General features: G+C 44.5%; 1 protein-coding gene across 1 annotated transcript in view; it reads right to left on the minus strand.

The window, feature by feature from the left end:
- The window catches only part of LOC116360172 (protein Dok-7-like), a 55,311-nt gene extending 37,483 nt beyond the window's left edge, over window positions 1–17,828 (minus strand). The window contains exons 1-3 of the mRNA XM_031814987.1: window positions 17,740–17,828; window positions 17,581–17,626; window positions 6,981–7,211 (exon numbers count right to left, since the gene is read on the minus strand). Of these exons, the coding sequence (XP_031670847.1) occupies window positions 6,981–7,211; window positions 17,581–17,626; window positions 17,740–17,793 (331 nt within the window). The 5' untranslated portion in view covers window positions 17,794–17,828. The remainder of the gene's footprint in view (window positions 1–6,980; window positions 7,212–17,580; window positions 17,627–17,739) is intronic.
- Between the last annotated feature and the right edge of the window lie 7,172 nt (window positions 17,829–25,000).

Below are 25,000 nucleotides of genomic sequence, written 5' to 3' on the forward strand. Positions count from 1 at the left end.
TGATGTTAACTAGCTATTGGATGTTAGCTAGCTATTGGATGTTAGCTAGCTATTGATGTTAGCTAGCTATTGATGTTAGCTAGCTATTGATGTTAGCTAGCTATTGATGTTAGCTAGCTATTGGATGTTAGCTAGCTATTGGATGTTAACTAGCTATTGATGTTAACTAGCTATTGATGTTAGCTAGCTATTGATGTTAGCTAGCTATGGATGTTAGCTAGCTATGGATGTTAACTAGCTATTGATGTTAGCTAGCTATTGGATGTTAACTAGCTATTGATGTTAACTAGCTATTGATGTTAGCTAGCTATTGATGTTAGCTAGCTATGGATGTTAGCTAGCTATGGATGTTAGCTAGCTATTGATGTTAGCTAGCTATTGATGTTAGCTAGCTATTGGATGTTAGCTAGCTATTGATGTTAGCTAGCTATTGGATGTTAGCTAGCTATTGGATGTTAACTAGCTATTGGATGTTAGCTAGCTATTGGATGTTAACTAGCTATGGATGTTAGCTAGCTATGGATGTTAGCTAGCTATGGATGTTAGCTAGCTATGGATGTTAGCTAGCTGGCTAAGGCCACACAGCGACTCTTCCAAGTCAAGGTAAGATTTAGTTTTTTCTAAATGTATTGATGGGGGGACCACCAGTGTAACTGCTAAACTGCTTGCTGTACTGCGTGATTGTAGACATGGATTGGATTGTGGGTTTACTACCGTGTTAGTTCTAGTTTGTTGACTATATAACGTTAATATGGTGACAACGATGTAGACTGTGTAGCGGTTAGCGGTTAGTGGTTAGTGATTAGCTGTTAGCGGTTAGCTGTTAGCTGTTAGCGGTTAGCTGTTAGCGGTTAGCTGTTAGCGGTTAGCGGTTAGCGGTTAGCTGTTAGCGGTTGGCGGTTATGCTATGAAGGTTTGGCTTGGACGTTTTTGCACCTGGTCACAGACAGCTGTTGTTTTGAGAGCTGAAATCCACAAGCGAAAGGAAAAGGTGAGTAGGAGGAGGAGGAGGAGGAGGAGAGAGCGTAGATGCTAAAAGGAGTTATACAACGAGCAAAGTGATGATGCTGTATGTGGCTGCTATGAAAGGGAACTGTGTGTGGGTGATAACGGGTGTATTCATTCCGTCGATTTTGTTGTTTTCTTTAAAAGTGTCGTGGAAGGATCAGAATTTGTTGGTAACGTTTGTAAGATGTTTAATAGTCATCAAATGTATGTAAGTTACTTCTCATCAGAATGGTATTTTTGTGTAATACTGTGGTGAGGTTGCAGTTATCTGTTCTATGTCAAAACTAAGTTGCATGGGCCGCTGAGAGGGGAGAGGTCAAAGTGTCATCATGTGTAAACATATCTTTCACTCCCTACCTTTTTTCCCAGTGGAGAAAGGAAGGTTGCAGTGTCTGGAATCATTCTATGCTTATGTTGTTTCTATCTTAACCTATAGCCTCACCCTCCTCTCCGTGAGTTTGTCCAGGAGTTTGTATTTAGAGTGGGTTGTATCTAAATGACAATTTGATATATGCCTGTTGATATGGAGGATTTGGTTTATGGTTCTGGGGGTTTGGGAAAGGAGACAAAAGCTGAACGATGAATTATGTCTATGCTGTCTGACTATGTGTGTCTTTGCTATTAAAAGGAACTCAGTTGCATTGTAAGGGGGCTCTCAGAGAATTCACTGGGGAGACACTGAATTTATCTGAGAGTCACAGGATTGTGATGGAGCTGATATAATTAAAGATGGACTTTGATAACTAACTCTGACTTGTGTTGTGGTTTGCGCTCATGATTTGTTAAATAGAGGACATTTCCACGACAGAAGCAAATGGAACGAAACCCGGGAGGGACCTACTTGAATTTGTCCAAAAGAAAACTCTTTATTTTAGTTGCAAAAAGCGTTTTGAAAAAAAGGTTTTGAAACTGTTTGGACTAATGATTAGATCCCAGACCAGCCTAGATGCAGGCGGTATTGAATGTGTCACTGTCTGTCACCTTGATTACGACAATTTGTCTCTCGACCTGTGTGCACCTACGTTGTTAACATACATTCGTAGGCTGGGTTGTAGCCACCTCATGATGGGTAGAGGGAAAATTAGAGTATCATGTAGTAGCCTAAACCTATGGATGATACAATGAACTGGGTGAATGGAATATGAATGACAGTAACCTAAACCTGTCACTGTTACATTGAACTGGGTGAATGACAGTAACCTAAACCTGTCACTGTTACATTGAACTGGGAATATGAATGACAGTAACCTAAACCTGTCACTGTTACATTGAACTGGGTGAATATGAATGACAGTAACCTAAACCTGTCACTGTTACATTGAACTGGGTGAATGACAGTAACCTAAACCTGTCACTGTTACATTGAACTGGGTGAATATGAATGACAGTAACCTAAACCCATCACTGTTACATTGAACTGGGTGAATATGAATGACAGTAACCTAAACCTGTCACTGTTACATTGAACTGGGAATATGAATGACAGTAACCTAAACCTGTCACTGTTACATTGAACTGGGAATATGAATGACAGTAACCTAAACCTGTCACTGTTACATTGAACTGGGTGAATGACAGTAACCTAAACCTGTCACTGTTACATTGAACTGGGTGAATGACAGTAACCTAAACCTGTCACTGTTACATTGAACTGGGTGAATGACAGTAACCCAAACCTGTCACTGTTACATTGAACTGGGTGAATGACAGTAACCTAAACCTGTTACATTGAACTGGGTGAATGACAGTAACCTAAACATGTCACTGTTACATTGAACTGGGTGAATATGAATGACAGTAACCTAAACCTGTCACTGTTACATTGAACTGGGTGAATGAAGGTAACCTAAACCTGCTACATTGAACTGGGTGAATATGAATGACAGTAACCTAAACCTGTCACTGTTACATTGAACTGGGTGAATGACAGTAACCTAAACCTGTCACTGTTACATTGAACTGGGTGAATGACAGTAACCTAAACTTGTCACTGTTACATTGAACTGGGTGAATGACAGTAACCTAAACCTGTCACTGTTACATTGAACTGGGTGAATGACAGTAACCTAAACCTGTCACTGTTACATTGAACTGGGTGAATATGAATGACAGTAACCTAAACCTGTCACAGTTACATTGAACTGGGTGAATATGAATGACAGTAACCTAAACCTGTCACTGTTACATTGAACCGGGTGAATGACAGTAACCTAAACCCATCACTGTTACATTGAACTGGGTGAATGACAGTAACCTAAACCCATCACTGTTACATTGAACTGGGTGAATGACAGTAACCTAAACCTGTCACTGTTACATTGAACTGGGTGAATGACAGTAACCTAAACCTGTTGTAATTGAAATAAGGCCGTGCTCATTAAACAAACCAAAAACAATCCTCCCTAATGTTGACGGCACCAACCGCCACTGGTCTAGACTGAGATGTACATATTAAACCAACTTCTTCGCAAACTCTGGCACACACACACACGCGCACACACACTACTGCCCCCCCCCTCCAGCCTACCTTCTCCCAGGCTGTATCTCAGCACGCACACACACACACACAGGCACACACACACACTACTGCCCCCCCCCCAGCCTACCTTCTCCCAGTCTGTATCTCAGCCTACCTTCTCCCAGTCTGTATCTCAGCCTACCTTCTCCCAGTCTGTATCTCAGCCTACCTTCTCCCAGTCTGTATCTCAGCCTACCTTCTCCCAGTCTGTATCTCAGCCTACCTTCTCCCAGTCTGTATCTCAGCCTACCTTCTCCCAGTCTGTATCTCAGCCTACCTTCTCCCAGTCTGTATCTCAGCCTACCTTCTCCCAGTCTGTATCTCAGCCTACCTTCTCCCAGTCTGTATCTCAGCCTACCTTCTCCCAGTCTGTATCTCAGCCTACCTTCTCCCAGTCTGTATCTCAGCCTACCTTCTCCCAGGCTGTATCTCAGCCTACCTTCTCCCAGGCTGTATCTCAGCCTACCTTCTCCCAGGCTGTATCTCAGCCTACCTTCTCCCAGGCTGTATCTCAGCCTACCTTCTCCCAGGCTGTATCTCAGCCTACCTTCTCCCAGTCTGTATCTCAGCCTACCTTCTCCCAGTCTGTATCTCAGCCTAGCGTCCCATGTCGTCAGCCTACCTTCTCCCAGTCTGTATCTCAGCCTACCTTCTCCCAGTCTGTATCTCAGCCTACCTTCTCCCAGACTGTATCTCAGCCTACCTTCTCCCAGTCTGTATCTCAGCCTACCTTCTCCCAGTCTGTATCTCAGCCTACCTTCTCCCAGTCTGTATCTCAGCCTAGCGTCCCATGCCGTCAGCCTACCTTCTCCCAGTCTGTATCTCAGCCTAGCGTCCCATGCCGTCAGCCTACCTTCTCCCAGACTGTATCTCAGCCTACCTTCTCCCAGGCTGTATCTCAGCCTACCTTCTCCCAGACTGTATCTCAGCCTACCTTCTCCCAGTCTGTATCTCAGCCTAGCGTCCCATGCCGTCAGCCTACCTTCTCCCAGTCTGTATCTCAGCCTAGCGTCCCATGCCGTCAGCCTACCTTCTCCCAGTCTGTATCTCAGCCTAGCGTCCCATGCCGTCAGCCTACCTTCTCCCAGACTGTATCTCAGCCTACCTTCTCCCAGTCTGTATCTCAGCCTAGCGTCCCATGCCGTCAGCCTACCTTCTCCCAGTCTGTATCTCAGCCTAGCGTCCCATGCCGTCAGCCTACCTTCTCCCAGTCTGTATCTCAGCCTAGCGTCCCATGCCGTCAGCCTACCTTCTCCCAGACTGTATCTCAGCCTACCTTCTCCCAGTCTGTATCTCAGCCTAGCGTCCCATGCCGTCAGCCTACCTTCTCCCAGGCTGTATCTCAGCCTACCTTCTCCCAGACTGTATCTCAGCCTACCTTCTCCCAGACTGTATCTCAGCCTACCTTCTCCCAGGCTGTATCTCAGCCTACCTTCTCCCAGGCTGTATCTCAGCCTACCTTCTCCCAGTCTGTATCTCAGCCTACCTTCTCCCAGTCTGTATCTCAGCCTACCTTCTCCCAGTCTGTATCTCAGCCTACCTTCTCCCAGTCTGTATCTCAGCCTACCTTCTCCCAGTCTGTATCTCAGCCTACCTTCTCCCAGTCTGTATCTCAGCCTACCTTCTCCCAGTCTGTATCTCAGCCTACCTTCTCCCAGTCTGTATCTCAGCCTACCTTCTCCCAGTCTGTATCTCAGCCTACCTTCTCCCAGTCTGTATCTCAGCCTACCTTCTCCCAGACTGTATCTCAGCCTACCTTCTCCCAGACTGTATCTCAGCCTACCTTCTCCCAGACTGTATCTCAGCCTACCTTCTCCCAGACTGTATCTCAGCCTACCTTCTCCCAGTCTGTATCTCAGCCTACCTTCTCCCAGACTGTATCTCAGCCTACCTTCTCCCAGTCTGTATCTCAGCCTACCTTCTCCCAGTCTGTATCTCAGCCTAGCGTCCCATGCCGTCAGCCTACCTTCTCCCAGTCTGTATCTCAGCCTACCTTCTCCCAGTCTGTATCTCAGCCTACCTTCTCCCAGACTGTATCTCAGCCTACCTTCTCCCAGTCTGTATCTCAGCCTACCTTCTCCCAGTCTGTATCTCAGCCTACCTTCTCCCAGTCTGTATCTCAGCCTACCTTCTCCCAGTCTGTATCTCAGCCTAGCGTCCCATGCCGTCAGCCTACCTTCTCCCAGACTGTATCTCAGCCTACCTTCTCCCAGACTGTATCTCAGCCTACCTTCTCCCAGTCTGTATCTCAGCCTAGCGTCCCATGCCGTCAGCCTACCTTCTCCCAGTCTGTATCTCAGCCTAGCGTCCCATGCCGTCAGCCTACCTTCTCCCAGACTGTATCTCAGCCTACCTTCTCCCAGTCTGTATCTCAGCCTAGCGTCCCATGCCGTCAGCCTACCTTCTCCCAGTCTGTATCTCAGCCTAGCGTCCCATGCCGTCAGCCTACCTTCTCCCAGACTGTATCTCAGCCTACCTTCTCCCAGTCTGTATCTCAGCCTAGCGTCCCATGCCGTCAGCCTACCTTCTCCCAGGCTGTATCTCAGCCTACCTTCTCCCAGGCTGTATCTCAGCCTACCTTCTCCCAGGCTGTATCTCAGCCTACCTTCTCCCAGGCTGTATCTCAGCCTACCTTCTCCCAGGCTGTATCTCAGCCTACCTTCTCCCAGGCTGTATCTCAGCCTACCTTCTCCCAGGCTGTATCTCAGCCTACCTTCTCCCAGGCTGTATCTCAGCCTACCTTCTCCCAGGCTGTATCTCAGCCTACCTTCTCCCAGGCTGTGTCTCAGCCTACCTTCTCCCAGGCTGTGTCTCAGCCTACCTTCTCCCAGGCTGTGTCTCAGCCTACCTTCTCCCAGGCTGTGTCTCAGCCTACCTTCTCCCAGACTGTATCTCAGCCTACCTTCTCCCAGACTGTATCTCAGCCTACCTTCTCCCAGTCTGTATCTCAGCCTACCTTCTCCCAGTCTGTATCTCAGCCTACCTTCTCCCAGTCTGTATCTCAGCCTAGCGTCCCATGCCGTCAGCCTACCTTCTCCCAGTCTGTATCTCAGCCTAGCGTCCCATGCCGTCAGCCTACCTTCTCCCAGTCTGTATCTCAGCCTACCTTCTCCCAGTCTGTATCTCAGCCTACCTTCTCCCAGTCTGTATCTCAGCCTACCTTCTCCCAGTCTGTATCTCAGCCTAGCGTCCCATGCCGTCAGCCTACCTTCTCCCAGTCTGTATCTCAGCCTACCTTCTCCCAGTCTGTATCTCAGCCTACCTTCTCCCAGTCTGTATCTCAGCCTAGCGTCCCATGCCGTCAGCCTACCTTCTCCCAGGCTGTATCTCAGCCTAGCGTCCCATGCCGTCAGCCTACCTTCTCCCAGTCTGTATCTCAGCCTAGCGTCCCATGCCGTCAGCCTACCTTCTCCCAGTCTGTATCTCAGCCTAGCGTCCCATGCCGTCAGCCTACCTTCTCCCAGGCTGTATCTCAGCCTAGCGTCCCATGCCGTCAGCCCCTCTCTGCTGTCGAAGCCCAGTCCCACTGTGTGTCCCAGACAGAGGATGGTGAGGGTGTAGGCCACCCCGTCGTACCCTAACCCCGGCTCCACTCCACAGATCCCCTCCAAGGTCATCTGCAGCCGCTCACGACGACCCCTGACCTTATCTGACTTATCCCGGTAGACCAGGAGAGAGAGGCAGTCTGGGTAGAGAGGGAGGAGAGGAGAGATGGTGAAATCATTTTGACCTGGGCACACGGACATAGAATCCCTTTTAGAGATAGATGGGAGGGGTTGAGGGGAGCTGAAGGGTGGGACTGGATGGTGTTCAGAGATAGATGGGAGGGGTTGAGGGGAGCTGAAGGGTGGGACTGGATGGTGTTCAGAGATAGATGGGAGGGGTTGAGGGGAGCTGAAGGACTGGGAATGGGAGGGGTTGAGGGGAGCTGAAGGACTGGGAATGGGAGGGGTTGAGGGGAGCTGAAGGATGGGACTGGATGGTGTTCAGAGATAGATGGGAGGGGTTGAGGGGAGCTGAAGGGTGGGACTGGATGGTGTTCAGAGATAGATGGGAGGGGTTGAGGGGAGCTGAAGGATGGGACTGGGTGGTGTTCAGAGATAGATGGGAGGGGTTGAGGGGAGCTGAAGGACTGGGAATGGGAGGGGTTGAGGGGAGCTGAAGGACTGGATGATGTTCAGAGATAGATGGGAGGGGTTGAGGGGAGCTGAAGGATGGGACTGGATGGTGTTCAGAGATAGATGGGAGGGGTTGAGGGGAGCTGAAGGACTGGATGGTGATCAGAGATAGATGGGAGGGGTTGAGGGGAGCTGAAGGATGGGACTGGATGGTGTTCAGAGATAGATGGGAGGGGTTGAGGGGAGCTGAAGGACTGGATGGTGATCAGAGATAGATGGGAGGGGTTGAGGGGAGCTGAAGGATGGGACTGGATGGTGTTCAGAGATAGATGGGAGCGGTTGAGGAGAGCTGAAGGATGGGACTGGATGGTGTTCAGAGATAGATGGGAGGGGTTGAGGGAAGCTGAAGGACTGGATGGTGGTCAGAGATAGATGGGAGGGGTTGAGGGGAGCTGAAGGACTGGATGGTGGTCAGAGATAGATGGGAGGGGTTGAGGGAAGCTGAAGGACTGGATGGTGGTCAGAGATAGATGGGAGGGGTTGAGGGGAGCTGAAGGACTGGATGGTGGTCAGAGATAGATGGGAGGGGTTGAGGGAAGCTGAAGGACTGGATGGTGTTCAGAGATAGATGGGAGGGGTTGAGGGGAGCTGAAGGACTGGATGGTGTTCAGAGATAGATGGGAGGGGTTGAGGAGAGCTGAAGGATGGGACTGGATGGTGTTCAGAGATAGATGGGAGGGGTTGAGGGGAGCTGAAGGACTGGATGGTGGTCAGAGATAGATGGGAGGGGTTGAGGGGAGCTGAAGGACTGGATGGTGGTCAGAGATAGATGGGAGGGGTTGAGGGGAGCTGAAGGACTGGATGGTGGTCAGAGATAGATGGGAGGGGTTGAGGGGAGCTGAAGGACTGGATGGTGGTCAGAGATAGATGGGAGGGGTTGAGGGGAGCTGAAGGACTGGATGGTGGTCAGAGATAGATGGGAGGGGTTGAGGGAAGCTGAAGGACTGGATGGTGGTCAGAGATAGATGGGAGGGGTTGAGGGGAGCTGAAGGACTGGATGGTGGTCAGAGATAGATGGGAGGGGTTGAGGAGAGCTGAAGGATGGGACTGGATGGTGTTCAGAGATAGATGGGAGAGGTTGAGGGAAGCTGAAGGACTGGATGGTGGTCAGAGATAGATGGGAGGGGTTGAGGGGAGCTGAAGGATGGGACTAATAACAACAAGATAACTAATGTAAAATATACTGTGTCTGTAACATGTATATAGTATGTATAAGCTGGGAGTAGAAGTGTTGTTGTTCATTAGTTTACTACAATTAGGGGAGAGGTGGTTAATTAGGGAAGAGGTGGTTAATTAGGGAAGAGGTGGTTAATTAGGGGAGAGGTGGTTAATTAGGGGAGAGGTGGTTAATTAGGGGAGAGGTGGTTAATTAGGGGAGAGGTGGTTAATTAGGGGAGAGGTGGTTAATTAGGGGAGAGGTGGTTAATTAGGGGAGAGGTGGTTAATTAGGGGAGAGGTGGTTAGGGGACAATTATAAAAGAAAACATATATATATTTAAAATAATATATTTACAATAACAAAAATATATGAGTGATTGGAAATGACATTGATAGAAGCCACAACCTACAATATTAAAGCAGACCTACCCCCTAAAAACTCAAATAAATAAAAAATAACCCCTTCTAATAGGTAACAGAACAATAACCCCTTCTAATATGTAACAGAACAATAACCCCTTCTAATAGGTAACAGAACAAAAACCCCTTCTAATATGTAACAGAACAATAACCCCTTCTAATAGGTAACAGAACAATAACCACTTCTAATAGGTAACAGAACAATAACCACTTCTAATAGGTAACAGAACAACAACCCCTTCTAATAGGTAACAGAACAATAACCCCTTCTAATATGTAACAGAACAACAACCCCTTCTAATATGTAATTCTATAGACAGAACAATAACCCCTTCTAATAGGTAACAGAACAATAACCCCTTCTAATATGTAACAGAACAACCCCTTCTAATATGTAACAGAACAACAACCCCTTCTAATATGTAACAGAACAACAACCCCTTCTAATATGTAACAGAACAATAACCACTTCTAATAGGTAACAGAACAACAACCCCTTCTAATATGTAATTCTATAGACAGAACAATAACCCCTTCTAATATGTAATTCTATAGACAGAACAACAACCCCTTCTAATAGGTAACAGAACAATAACCCCTTCTAATAGGTAACAGAACAATAACCCCTTCTAATAGGTAACAGAACAATAACCCCTTCTAATAGGTAACAGAACAATAACCCCTTCTAATAGGTAACAGAACAATAACCCCTTCTAATAGGTAACAGAACAATAACCCCTTCTAATAGGTAACAGAACAATAACCCCTTCTAATAGGTAACAGAACAATAACCCCTTCTAATAGGTAACAGAACAATAACCCCTTCTAATAGGTAACAGAACAATAACCCCTTCTAATAGGTAACAGAACAATAACCCCTTCTAATAGGTAACAGAACAATAACCCCTTCTAATAGGTAACAGAACAATAACCCCTTCTAATAGGTAACAGAACAATAACCCCTTCTAACAGGTAACAGAACAATAACCCCTTCTAATAGGTAACAGAACAATAACCCCTTCTAATAGGTAACAGAACAATAACCCCTTCTAATAGGTAACAGAACAATAACCCCTTCTAATAGGTAACAGAACAATAACCCCTTCTAATAGGTAACAGAACAATAACCCCTTCTAACAGGTAACAGAACAATAACCCCTTCTAACAGGTAACAGAACAATAACCCCTTCTAACAGGTAACAGAACAATAACCCCTTCTAACAGGTAACAGAACAATAACCCCTTCTAACAGGTAACAGAACAATAACCCCTTCTAATAGGTAACAGAACAATAACCCCTTCTAATAGGTAACAGAACAATAACCCCTTCTAATAGGTAACAGAACAATAACCCCTTCTAATAGGTAACAGAACAATAACCCCTTCTAACAGGTAACAGAACAATAACCCCTTCTAACAGGTAACAGAACAATAACCCCTTCTAACAGGTAACAGAACAATAACCCCTTCTAATAGGTAACAGAACAATAACCCCTTCTAATAGGTAACAGAACAATAACCCCTTCTAATAGGTAACAGAACAATATAGAACTTGATTTGCCCTGGTCTGCCCTTAGTCCTGGTTGTACGAGAGCAATTCTCAATTAGTCCTGGTTGTATGAGAGCAATTCTCAATTAGTCCTGGTTGTATGAGAGCAATTCTCAATTAGTCCTGGTTGTATGAGAGCAATTCTCAATTAGTCCTGGTTGTATGAGAGCAATTCTCATTTAGTCCTGGTTGTATGAGAGCAATTCTCATTTAGTCCTGGTTGTATGAGAGCAATTCTCAATTAGTCCTGGTTGTATGAGAGCAATTCTCAATTAGTCCTGGTTGGATGAGAGCAATTCTCAATTAGTTCTGGTTGTATGAGAGCAATTCTCATTTAGTCCTGGTTGTATGAGAGCAATTCTCAATTAGTCCTGGTTGGATGAGAGCAATTCTCAATTAGTCCTGGTTGTACGAAAGCAATTCTCAATTAGTCCTGGTTGTACGAGAGCAATTCTCAATTAGTCCTGGTTGTACGAGAGCAATTCTCAATTAGTCCTGGTTGTACGAGAGCAATTCTCAATTAGTCCTGGTTGTATGAGAGCAATTCTCATTTACAGCCAGCCTACATACAAGTATGAAATACAAGTTTGATGGAAATCAGGTCAACTGCCCCTTTAGGCCGTTTAAAACCCAGATAAGTTGGTTCTATGTGGCATCGATATGAATCACAAACATTCATTCCAATGTCAAAACAGGCTAACCAATCAGGGATGTGGCTGGCTTATGATTTTTGAAGCGGTATCAATGATTTACACATATATTTAAACGTACTATAGACACCATAAGTTTAATGTATATATTTAAATGTTGTACCGTTGTGGGTTCTTCATTGGCAACTTTTCAAATTGGAACAGATTGTAAATAACATGTTCCTGATAATATAGTCTAACATGCTAATGTAAATCATACATATAGGCCTCTTGTGTGTATCTGTCAGCAAAAGGGTTGCCATAGAGATGAGTCTGTTGACTGACAATGTACAAAGTGGTTGCCATAGAGATGAGTCTGTTGACTGACAATGTACAAAGTGGTTGCCATAGAGATGAGTCTGTTGACTGACAATGTACAAAGTGGTTGCCATAGAGATGAGTCTGTTGACTGACAATGTACAAAGTGGTTGCCATAGAGATGAGTCTGTTGACTGACAATGTACAAAGTGGTTGCCATAGAGATGAGTCTGTTGACTGACAATGTACAAAGTGGTTGCCATAGAGATGAGTCTGTACATTGTCAGTCAACAAAGTGGTTGCCATAGAGATGAGTCTGTACATTGTCAGTCAACAAAGTGGTTGCCATAGAGATGAGTCTGTACACTGTCAGTCAACAAAGTGGTTGCTATAGAGATGAGTCTGTTGACTGACAATGTACAAAGTGGTTGCTATAGAGATGAGTCTGTACATTGTCAGTCAACAAAGTGGTTGCTATAGAGATGAGTCTGTACATTGTCAGTCAACAAAGTGGTTGCTATAGAGATGAGTCTGTACATTGTCAGTCAACAAAGTGGTTGCCATAGAGATGAGTCTGTACATTGTCAGTCAACAAAGTGGTTGCCATAGAGATGAGTCTGTACATTGTCAGTCAACAAAGTGGTTGCTATAGAGATGAGTCTGTACATTGTCAGTCAACAAAGTGGTTGCTATAGAGATGAGTCTGTACATAGTCAGTCAACAAAGCTGTCATAGCAACGCTAACACAGCTGAGTGATCCTGGTCCAGCTGTAGACCCAACTAGGACTATCAATACAGACTTCTTGCTGTCATAGCAATGCTAACACAGCTGAGTGATCCTGGTCCAGCTGTAGATCAACTAAGACTATCAATACAGACTTCTTGCTGTCATAGCAACGCTAACACAGCCGAGTGATCCTGGTCCAGCTGTCGACCAACTAACACTGTCAATACAGACTTCCTGCTGTCATAGCAACGCTAACACAGCTGAGTGATCCTGGTCCAGCTGTAGACCAACTAACACTGTCAATACAGACTTCCTGCTGTCGTAGCAACGCTAACACAGCTGAGTGATCCTGGTCCAGCTGCAGACTAACTATTGATATAGACACCAACAGGCTCAGAGACCGTTTCTATGTACAAGTCATCAGACTGCTGAACACTTGAACTGGACTGACCACCTGCATTGATTCTCCGCACCTCAACACACATCACACCTGCTGGTACCAGACTACTATAGTGCTCAATGTATAAGTAACAGGTGTCAAATGGCTAGCTAGTTAGCGGTGGTAATAGCATTTCAATCGGTGACGTCACTCGCTCCGAGACCTTGAAGTAGTTGGTTCCTCCTTTGCTCTGCAAGGGCCGTGGCTTTTTTTGTGGCGCGATGGGTAACGATGCTTCGTGGGTGTCAGTTGTTGACTTGTGCAGAGGGTCCCTGGTTCGAGCCCGGGTCGGGGCGAGGAGAGGGACGGAAGCTACACTGTTACATATACATTGCCCACCCATTGTCACGTTCGTCGTACGGAGGAGACCGAGGCGCAGCGTGATATGAATAAATCTTCTTTAATAAGACGAAGAAACACTGAAACAAACTATACAAAATAACAAAATGAACTTGAAGCTATACTATAAATGTGCAGATACAGGCAACTAGACATAGACAATAACCCACCAAAATACCCCAAAAAAGATGGCTGCCTAAATATGGTTCCCAATCAGAGACAACGATGAACAGCTTCCTCTAATTGAGAACCAATCTAGGCAACCATAGACATACATAAACACCTAGATGGTAAACAGCCCCATAAACCTACAAAACCCCTAGACAGTACAGAAACACATACATCACCCTTGTCACACCCTGACCTAACCAAGATAATAAAGAAAACAAAGATAACTAAGGTCAGGGCGTGACACCCTGACCTAACCAAGATAATAAAGAAAACAAAGATAACTAAGGTCAGGGCGTCACACCCTGACCTAACCAAGATAATAAAGAAAACAAAGATATCTAAGGTCAGGGCGTCACACCCTGACCTAACCAAGATAATAAAGAAAACAAAGATAACTAAGGTCAGGGCGTCACACCCTGACCTAACCAAGATAATAAAGAAAACAAAGATAACTAAGATCAGGGCGTCACACCCTGACCTAACCAAGATAATAAAGAAAACAAAGATAACTAAGGTCAGGGCGTCACACCCATCCTCCCTTCCCAATACACATAACACAATGGAGAGGGCTGCCTCGCTTCTAGTCCTTAGGAAACTGTAGTCTTTAAAAAAAAACAAATCCACTTACCAGAAACTGCACCTTAATCTACGTCGCTCTGACATCACTATATTTATATTCATATATTATTATTCCATTCCTTACTTAGATGTGTGTTTTTATTTATTTGTTGTGGAATTGTTCAGAATAGATGTATTACATCAGGAGAGAAGTGGCCAATGAGACGCCACGGTGACAGAGAGGGAGGGACATAACAGACCAATTAGACCCCACCGTGACAGAGCGGGAGGGCTGTCCGAGGGACATAATAGACCAATTAGACCCCACCGTGACAGAGAGGGAGGGCTGTCCGAGGGACATAACAGACCAATTAGACCCCACCGTGACAGAGAGGCAGGGACATAACAGACCAATTAGACCCCACCGTGACAGAGGGGGAGGGACATAACAGACCAATTAGACCCCACCGTGACAGAGGGGGAGGGCTGTCCGAGGGACATAACAGACCAATTAGACCCCACCGTGACAGAGAGGGAGGGACATAACAGACCAATTAGACCCCACCGTGACAGAGGGGGAGGGCTGTCCGAGGGACATAACAGACCAATTAGACCCCACCGTGACAGAGGGAGGGCTGTCCGAGGGACATAACAGACCAATTAGACCCCACCGTGACAGAGAGGGAGGGCTGTCCGAGGGACATAACAGACCAATTAGACCCCACCGTGACAGAGGGAGGGATGTCCGAGGGACATAACAGACCAATTAGACCCCACCGTGACAGAGGGAGGGCTGTCCGAGGGACATAACAGACCAATTAGACCCCACCGTGACAGAGAGGGAGGGCTGTCCGAGGGACATAACAGACCAATTAGACCCCACCGTGACAGAGGGAGGGACATAACAGACCAATCAGACCCCACGGTGACAGAGAGGGAGGGACATAACAGACCAATTAGACCCCACCGTGACAGAGAGGGAGGGACATAACAGACCAATTAGACCCCACCGTGACAGAGAGGGAGGGACATAACAGACCAATTAGACCCCACCGTGACAGAGGGAGGGCTGTCCGAGGGACATAACAGACCAATTAGACCCCACCGTGACAGAGGGAGGGCTGTCCGAGGGACATAACAGACCAATTAGACCCCACCGTGACAGAGAGGGAGGGCTGTCTGAGGGACATAACAGACCAATTAGACCTCACCGTGACAGAGAGGGAGGGCTGTCCGAGGGACATAACAGACCAATTACACCCCACCGTGACAGAGAGGGAGGGACATAACAGACCAATTAGACCCCACCGTGACAGAGGGAGGGCTGTCCGAGGGACATAACAGACCAATTAGACCCCACCGTGACAGAGAGAGGGCTGTCCGAGGGACATAACAGACCAATTAGACCCCACCGTGACAGAGAGGGAGGGCTGTCCGAGGGACATAACAGACCAATTAGACCCCACCGTGACAGAGAGGGAGGGCTGTCTGAGGGACATAACAGACCAATTAGACCTCACCGTGACAGAGAGGGAGGGCTGTCCGAGGGACATAACAGACCAATTAGACCCCACCGTGACAGAGGGAGGGACATAACAGACCAATTAGACCCCACCGTGACAGAGAGGGAGGGACATAACAGCACAGCCCCAACAAGGAAGGAAATGTCCAATAAACAGCCACACTGGCACCCAATCAGTCTCCTCAAAGGCATTGGAACACAGGGTCTGGTGGGAATCACTCTTAGAATTAGAATCACTTTCTATATATTCCAGAACACAAGTGCCTTGTGTCACGGTGGGGTCTAATTGGTCTGTTATGTCCCTCGGACAGCCCTCCCTCTCTGTCACGGTGTTGTTCTAGAACATGTTGATGACTCGACACAATACACCTTTTAGGTCCACTGAGACACAATACACCTTTTAGGTCCACTGAGAGACAATACACCTTTTAGGTCCACTGAGAGACAATACACCTTTTAGGTCCACTGAGAGACAATACACCTTTTAGGTCCACTGAGAGACAATACACCTTTTAGGTCCACTGAGAGACAATACACCTTTTAGGTCCACTGAGAGACAATACACCTTTTAGGTCCACTGAGAGACAATACACCTTTTAGGTCCACTGAGAGACAATACACCTTTTAGGTCCACTGAAAGACAATACACCTTTTAGGTCCACTGAGAGACAATACACCTTTTAATTCCACTGAGAGACAATACACCTTTTAGGTCCACTGAGAGACAATACACCTTTTAGGTCCACTGAGAGACAATACACCTTTTAGGTCCACTGAGAGACAATACACCTTTTAATTCCACTGAGAGACAATACACCTTTTAGGTCCACTGAGAGACAATACACCTTTTAGGTCCACTGAGAGACAATACACCTTTTAGGTCCACTGAGAGACAATACACCTTTTAGGTCCACTGAGAGACAATACACCTTTTAGGTCCACTGAGAGACAATACACCTTTTAGGTCCACTGAGAGACAATACACCTTTTAGGTCCACTGAGAGACAATACACCTTTTAATTCCACTGAGAGACAATACACCTTTTAGGTCCACTGAGAGACAATACACATTTTAGGTCCACTGAGAGACAATACACCTTTTAGGTCCACTGAGAGACAATACACCTTTTAGGTCCACTGAGAGACAATACACCTTTTAGGTCCACTGAGAGACAATACACCTTTTAGGTCCACTGAGAGACAATACACCTTTTAGGTCCACTGAGAGACAATACACCTTTTAGGTCCACTGAGAGACAATACACCTTTTAGGTCCACTGAGAGACAATACACCTTTTAGGTCCACTGAGAGACAATACACCATTTAGGTCCACTGAGAGACAATGTCTGAAGAAAGGACCATTACAAACACAGCTGTGTCAGTCTGTTTCGTTATTCTCATCTTATCACTGCTCTTCAGAGACACACACACACACAGTCTCACACACACACACACAATGTAACACACACACTGTAACACACACACACACTAACAAACACACACACACAGTCTCACACACACACACACACACAGTCTCACACACACACACACACACCAGGGAAAGCAATTAGCCAGAATGATATGGTATACTTCTTATGTAAGCCGTTGGTTTTAAATAAGTAGCACAGGTAGCTAAACTAGCCTGACTTTGTTGCTTGGACACAACTAAGTCCTGTAAGTGGTCTAAGCGTTGAAATACATGCTAAAACAGTTTGTTAAACCAACTAGCCCAGTCTTCTCACGGCGTTTGTGTTAAAGGCAAACAGAAGCGTATAACTTTTTAAATCCATGTGTTAAGTGTAGCGCGACACCCCCTCCACACACACACACACACGTGTAACCGTGGTTATGTGATATTTGCACTATGCGCTCCGGTTGGCGCGTCGCCATATGACACATTGACAAGTCGCGCTTACTTTTAATTCCTGAAAATCTTATTGGTGAAAGATTACAGTAGAAAACATTTTAAAAAGACTGCTACATTATTTTTTAATGTTGGGAGACGTTTTTACATGTAGTATTAGTTGGTTGCTTCGTAGACCTACCTGCGACTGGGGACGGCTTCCGCAACGCGACCCAACGACTCTTCCACTGCAAAGCAACGGTTAAAGGAAATAAATCAAACAGTCAAATCCACGCGTTATTGTATTAACGGTTAACTTCCGGGAAACGTTTGAAGATGTAATTTTAAAGGTGATAAGAACCTTTTTCCCATCTCTGAATTTAACTTGTCCTTCCACTACAAATGTATCCGTCATCTTCTGACATAGCTCAGAACAGCTGACTGTGTGTATGTATGTGTGTGTGTGTGTGTGTGTGTGTGTGTGTGTGTGTGTGTGCGCGCACCCGCTGCCCGGTCCAATTCCTGACAGTTGGGGTCACTTCCAAAATTACTTTTTAGCGGCCAACCCCCCCTCACCGGAGGCCCTCACACACACACCACTCTACCCCTCCAGAAAACACGCCAAACACACGCGGGGAAAGGGGCCAGCCACCCACCGAGGGGCCAGCCGATAGTTTGCGCAGTTGTTAGCTAGTGTCAAGGGGGATTGTTTACAATGTCGCCAATTGAATGAAAGGTACATGGGAAGCATAGCTTTCACTAAGCTCATAGGGTTATCATGCTTTTATAGACCAGGGGTGGACTGGGACCAGATGTCGACCTTGGAATTTATAACACACACCATTTTTATCCAAATAATTATAATTTTGGGCAAAAAAATACAAAAAAAAGTTAGACAGGCCCACTGGGCTACATATAGACCAGCCCATCTGGCATTTTCCAGAAATGCCAGAAGGTCAGTCCGCCCCTGCCTTAAGACCACAGAGATGCCTGTTCTACTCATTCTGATTCTACAGCTAGACAGGGATATGTACTGATATAGCCTACTCTCTTTTTGTCAATAGAGCCTTCTAAATCTTCCCACTGGGCAAAAAAACTGGTTGAATCAACATTGTTTCAAACCCAAAACATCAATGTGAAGATGTGGAAAACTGATCGGTTTAAGAAAAAGTTGTCAACGTGAGGGGATGTTGTCTTTTTTTCATCCAATTTACATGGTGACATTTTTGTTGTTGTAATTCACGTCAAACAAATGTAAATCCAATCAAGGCCACAGTAACATGCTTTCCACCAGGACGATGCAGCACCTGTCACACCCTGACCTTAGTTATCTTTGTTTTCTTTATTATCTTGGTTAGGTCAGGGTGTGACGCCCTGATCTTAGTTATCTTTGTTTTCTTTATTATCTTGGTTAGGTCAGGGTGTGACGCCCTGATCTTAGTTATCTTTGTTTTCTTTATTATCTTGGTTAGGTCAGGGTGTGACGCCCTGATCTTAGTTATCTTTGTTTTCTTTATTATCTTGGTTAGGTCAGGGTGTGACGCCCTGACCTTAGATATCTTTGTTTTCTTTATTATCTTGGTTAGGTCAGGGTGTGACGCCCTGACCTTAGATATCTTTGTTTTCTTTATTATCTTGGTTAGGTCAGGGTGTGACGCCCTGATCTTAGTTATCTTTGTTTTCTTTATTATCTTGGTTAGGTCAGGGTGTGACGCCCTGATCGTAGTTATCTTTGTTTTCTTTATTATCTTGGTTAGGTCAGGGTGTGACACCCTGACCTTAGATATCTTTGTTTTCTTTATTATCTTGGTTAGGTCAGGGTGTGACGCCCTGATCGTAGTTATCTTTGTTTTCTTTATTATCTTGGTTAGGTCAGGGTGTGACGCCCTGATCTTAGTTATCTTTGTTTTCTTTATTATCTTGGTTAGGTCAGGGTGTGACGGATGGGGGATTTATGTGTTTTCTATCTGGTCCAGGGTTTTTTGTATGTTTATGGGGCTGTTTCCTTTCTAGGTAGTTCTGTATGTCTATGGTTGCCTAGATTGGATCTCAATTAGAGGCAGCTGTCTGTCGTTGTCTCTGATTGGGAACCATATTTAGGCAGCCATATTCTTTGGGTATTTTGTGGGTGATTGTTTCCTGTCTCTGTGTTCTCTGCACCAGATAGGTCTGTTTTGGGTTTTGCCACGTTTATTGTGTTTTGTAAATGTGTTCATGTTGAGTTTCTCATATTAAAAAACCATGAACTCTAACCCCCCAGCATTTTGGTCCTCCTCTCCTTTGACGAAAGAAAACCGTGACCCCCCCCCCCCCCCCTCATTATGGCATACCCCATAATGACATCACAATACCCCCCCCCCCCCACCCATTTTGTTCAATGTTTGGAATTTCAGTTGATTACTATAGCCCCCCCCCTTTTGGCCAATCAGTGTCATTTTGTAAAGGCCAGATCTATGGCCAGACGCATCATCGTTTTGTAAAGGCCAGATCTATGGCTAGACGCATCATCGTTTTGTAAAGGCCAGATCTATGGCCAGACGCATCATCGTTTTGTCAAAATTAGCCCAGTGGCGTCTGATGTATTGTGTGTGACTAGCATACTGTAAGTACTGGTGTACGAACGGACGGAGATCTATAGTCTCCCTAGAATTTAATTGTGGGGGAAAACTAGACTTTGAACTGGCGTCTGTGCCAGGGGGTTATTCTTGATCAATTACAAGAGGGTTGTGTTTAACAAGAAGAAAACGTCCCCACTACAGACCACAATGACATCACAATACCCCATAATGACATCACAATACCCCATAATGACATCACAATACCCCATAATGACATCACAATACCCCTGTTAAAGAGAGGCTTTGCTTCTTGTTGTGTGTTGTTGACACCACACTCTATAAAGCAAAGTCCTGCAGGCCTTAGTTTGATCTCAACTAGTCATATGGTCAGGTGCTGCAGGCCTTAGTTTGATCTCAACTAGTCATATGGTCAGGTGCTGCAGGCCTTAGTTTGATCTCAACTAGTCATATGGTCAGGTGCTGCAGGCCTTAGTTTGATCTCAACTAGTCATATGGTCAGGTGCTGCAGGCCTTAGTTTGATCTCAACTAGTCATATGGTCAGGTGCTGCAGGCCTTAGTTTGATCTCAACTAGTCATATGGTCAGGTGCTGCAGGCCTTAGTTTGATCTCAACTAGTCATATGGTCAGGTGCTGCAGGCCTTAGTTTGATCTCAACTAGTCATATGGTCAGGTGCTGCAGGCCTTAGTTTGATCTCAACTAGTCATATGGTCAGGTGCTGCAGGCCTTAGTTTGATCTCAACTAGTCATATGGTCAGGTGCTGCAGGCCTTAGTTTGATCTCAACTAGTCATATGGTCAGGTGCTGCAGGCCTTAGTTTGATCTCAACTAGTCATATGGTCAGGTGCCTAGAAAACCTGCAGCTGGTCCAGAACAGAGTAGCTCTTCACTCTATCCAGAGAGCTAATATCAATACAATGCATGCCAGTCTCTCTCTCTCTCCCTGGCTAAAAGAAGAGAAGACTGATGACATCACTTCCTGGTTTTTATAAGAAACAAGTGTGTTGGAAATTGTTTGCATAATCAACTTAGACAAGAGCACTGATACCCACACTTACCCCACCAGACATGCCACCAGGGGTCTTTTCACAGTCCCCAAATCCAGAACAACAACAACAATAAAATGCACAGTATTATATAGAGTCATAAATGGCATGGCACTCCCTTCCATCTCCGACTGCTCAAGGTAACAGAAAACCTAGCTTTAAACCCCCCCCCCCCCCAGATAAATCAACACGTCACGACACAACGCCGCTCCCCCATTTGACCTAGATATGTTGTGTATGTAGTGATATGTGGATATGTTGTGTATGTAGTGATATGTGGATATGTTGTGTATGTAGTGATATGTGGATATGTTGTGTATGTAGTGATATGTGGATATGTTGTGTATGTAGTGATATGTGGATATGTTGTGTATGTAGTGATATGTGGATATGTTGTGTATGTAGTGATATGTGGATATGTTGTGTATGTAGTGATATGTTGTGTATGTAGTGATATGTTGTGTATGTAGTGATATGTTGTGTATGTAGTGATATGTTGTGTATGTAGTGATATGTTGTGTATGTAGTGATATGTTGTGTATGTAGTGATATGTAGATATGTTGTGTATGTGGTGATATGTTGTGTATGTAGTGATATGTAGATATGTTGTGTATGTAGTGATATGTGGATATGTTGTGTATTTAGTGATATGTGGATATGTTGTGTATGTAGTGCTATGTGGATATGTTGTGTATGTAGTGATATGTGGATATGTTGTGTATGTAGTGATATGTGGATATGTTGTGTATGTAGTGATATGTTGTGTATGTAGTGATATGTAGATATGTTGTGTATGTAGTGATATGTGGATATGTTGTGTATGTAGTGATATGTTGTGTATGTAGTGATATGTGGATATGTTGTGTATGTAGTGATATGTAGATACGTTGTGTATGTAGTGATATGTAGATATGTTGTGTATGTAGTGATATGTTGTGTATGTAGTGATATGGTGTGTATGTAGTGATATGTTGTGTATGTAGTGATATGTTGTGTATGTAGTGATATGTTGTGTATGTAGTGATATGTGGATATGTTGTGTATGTAGTGATATGTTGTGTATGTAGTGATATGTGGATACGTTGTGTATGTAGTGATATGTAGATATGTTGTGTATGTAGTGATATGTGGATATGTTGTGTATGTAGTGATATGTTGTGTATGTAGTGATGTGTTGTGTATGTAGTGATATGTTGATATGTTGTGTATGTAGTGATATGTGGATACGTTGTGTATGTAGTGATATGTGGATATGTTGTGTATGTAGTGATATGTAGATATGTTGTGTATGTAGTGGTATGTGGATATGTTGTGTATGTAGTGATGTGTTGTGTATGTAGTGATATGTGGATATGTTGTGTATGTAGTGATATGTGGATATGTTGTGTATGTAGTGATGTGTTGTGTATGTAGTGATATGTAGATATGTTGTGTATGTAGTGATGTGTTGATATGTTGTGTATGTAGTGATATGTAGATATGTTGTGTATGTAGTGATGTGTTGATATGTTGTGTATGTAGTGATATGTGGATATGTTGTGTATGTTGTGTATGTAGTGATATGTTGATATGTTGTGTATGTAGTGATATGTGGATATGTTGTGTATGTTGTGTATGTAGTGATATGTGAATATGTTGTGTATGTAGTGATATGTTGTGTATGTAGTGATATGTTGTGTATGTAGTGATATGTGGATATGTTGTGTATGTAGTGATATGTGGATATGTTGTGTATGTAGTGATATGTAGATATGTTGTGTATGTAGTGATATGTGGATATGCTGTGTATGTAGTGATATGTTGTGTATGTAGTGATATGTGGATATGTTGTGTATGTAGTGATATGTGGATATGTTGTGTATGTAGTGATATGTGGATATGTTGTGTATGTAGTGATATGTTGTGTATGTAGCGATATGTTGTGTATGTAGTGATATGTTGTGTATGTAGTGATATGTTGTGTATGTAGTGATATGTTGTGTATGTAGTGATATGTTGTGTATGTAGTGATATGTTGGGTATGCAGGGATATGTTGTGTATGTAGTGATATGTTGTGTATGTAGTGATATGTTGGGTATGTAGGGATATGTTGTGTATGTAGTGATATGTGGATATGTTGTGTATGTAGTGATATGTTGTGTATGTAGTGATATGTTGGGTATGTAGTGATATGTTGTGTATGTAGTGATATGTTGTGTATGTAGTGATATGTTGTGTATGTTGTGATATGTTGTGTATGTAGTGATATGTTGTAGAGTAGCTCTTCACTCTATCCAGAGAGCTAATATCAATACAATGCATGCCAGTCTCTCTCTCTCTCCCTGGCTAAAAGAAGAGAAGACTGATGACATCACTTCCTGGTTTTTATAAGAAACAAGTGTGTTGGAAATTGTTTGCATAATCAACTTAGACAAGAGCACTGATACCCACACTTACCCCACCAGACATGCCACCAGGGGTCTTTTCACAGTCCCCAAATCCAGAACAACAACAACAATAAAATGCACAGTATTATATAGAGTCATAAATGGCATGGCACTCCCTTCCATCTCCGACTGCTCAAGGTAACAGAAAACCTAGCTTTAAACCCCCCCCCCCCCCAGATAAATCAACACGTCACGACACAACGCCGCTCCCCCATTTGACCTAGATATGTTGTGTATGTAGTGATATGTGGATATGTTGTGTATGTAGTGATATGTGGATATGTTGTATTGTGATGTCATTATGGGGTATTGTGATGTCACTATGGGGTATTGTGATGGCATTGTGGGGCACTGTGATGTCATTATGGGGTATTGTGATGTCATTGTGGGGTACTGTGATGTCATTATGGGGTATTGTGATGTCACTATGGGGTATTGTGATGTCATTGTGGGGTACTGTGATGTCATTATGGGGTATTGTGATGTCATTGTGGGGTACTGTGATGTCATTATGGGGTATTGTGATGTCATTATGAGGTATTGTGATGTCACTATGGGGTATTGTGATGTCATTGTGGGGTACTGTGATGTCATTATGGGGTATTGTGATGTCACTATGGGGTATTGTGATGTCACTATGGGGTATTGTGATGTCATTATGGGGTATTGTGATGTCATTGTGGGGTACTGTGATGTCATTATGGGGTATTGTGATGTCATTATGGGGTATTGTGATGTCATTATGGGGTATTGTGATGTCATTGTGGGGTACTGTGATGTCATTATGGGGTATTGTGATGTCATTATGGGGTATTGTGATGTCATTATGGGGTATTGTGATGTCATTATGGGGTATTGTGATGTCACTATGGGGTATTGTGATGGCATTGTGGGGCACTGTGATGTCATTATGGGGTATTGTGATGTCATTATGGGTTATTGTGATGTCATTGTGGGGTACTGTGATGTCATTATGGGGTATTGTGATGTCATTATGGGGTATTGTGATGTCATTATGGGGTATTGTGATGTCATTATGGGGTATTGTGATGTCACTATGGGGTATTGTGATGGCATTGTGGGGCACTGTGATGTCATTATGGGGTATTGTGATGTCATTGTGGGGTACTGTGATGTCATTATGGGGTATTGTGATGTCACTATGGGGTATTGTGATGTCATTGTGGGGTACTGTGATGTCATTATGGGGTATTGTGATGTCATTGTGGGGTACTGTGATGTCATTATGGGGTATTGTGATGTCATTATGAGGTATTGTGATGTCACTATGGGGTATTGTGATGTCATTGTGGGGTACTGTGATGTCATTATGGGGTATTGTGATGTCACTATGGGGTATTGTGATGTCACTATGGGGTATTGTGATGTCATTATGGGGTATTGTGATGTCATTGTGGGGTACTGTGATGTCATTATGGGGTATTGTGATGTCATTATGGGGTATTGTGATGTCATTGTGGGGTATTGTGATGTCATTGTGGGGTACTGTGATGTCATTGTGGGGTATTGTGATGTCATTATGGGGTATTGTGTGTAGATGGGTGAGAAT

The sequence above is a fragment of the Oncorhynchus kisutch genome, unplaced genomic scaffold, assembly GCF_002021735.2.
Source record: "Oncorhynchus kisutch isolate 150728-3 unplaced genomic scaffold, Okis_V2 Okis07a-Okis12b_hom, whole genome shotgun sequence".
In the NCBI taxonomy this organism is placed as follows: Eukaryota; Metazoa; Chordata; class Actinopteri; order Salmoniformes; family Salmonidae; genus Oncorhynchus; species Oncorhynchus kisutch.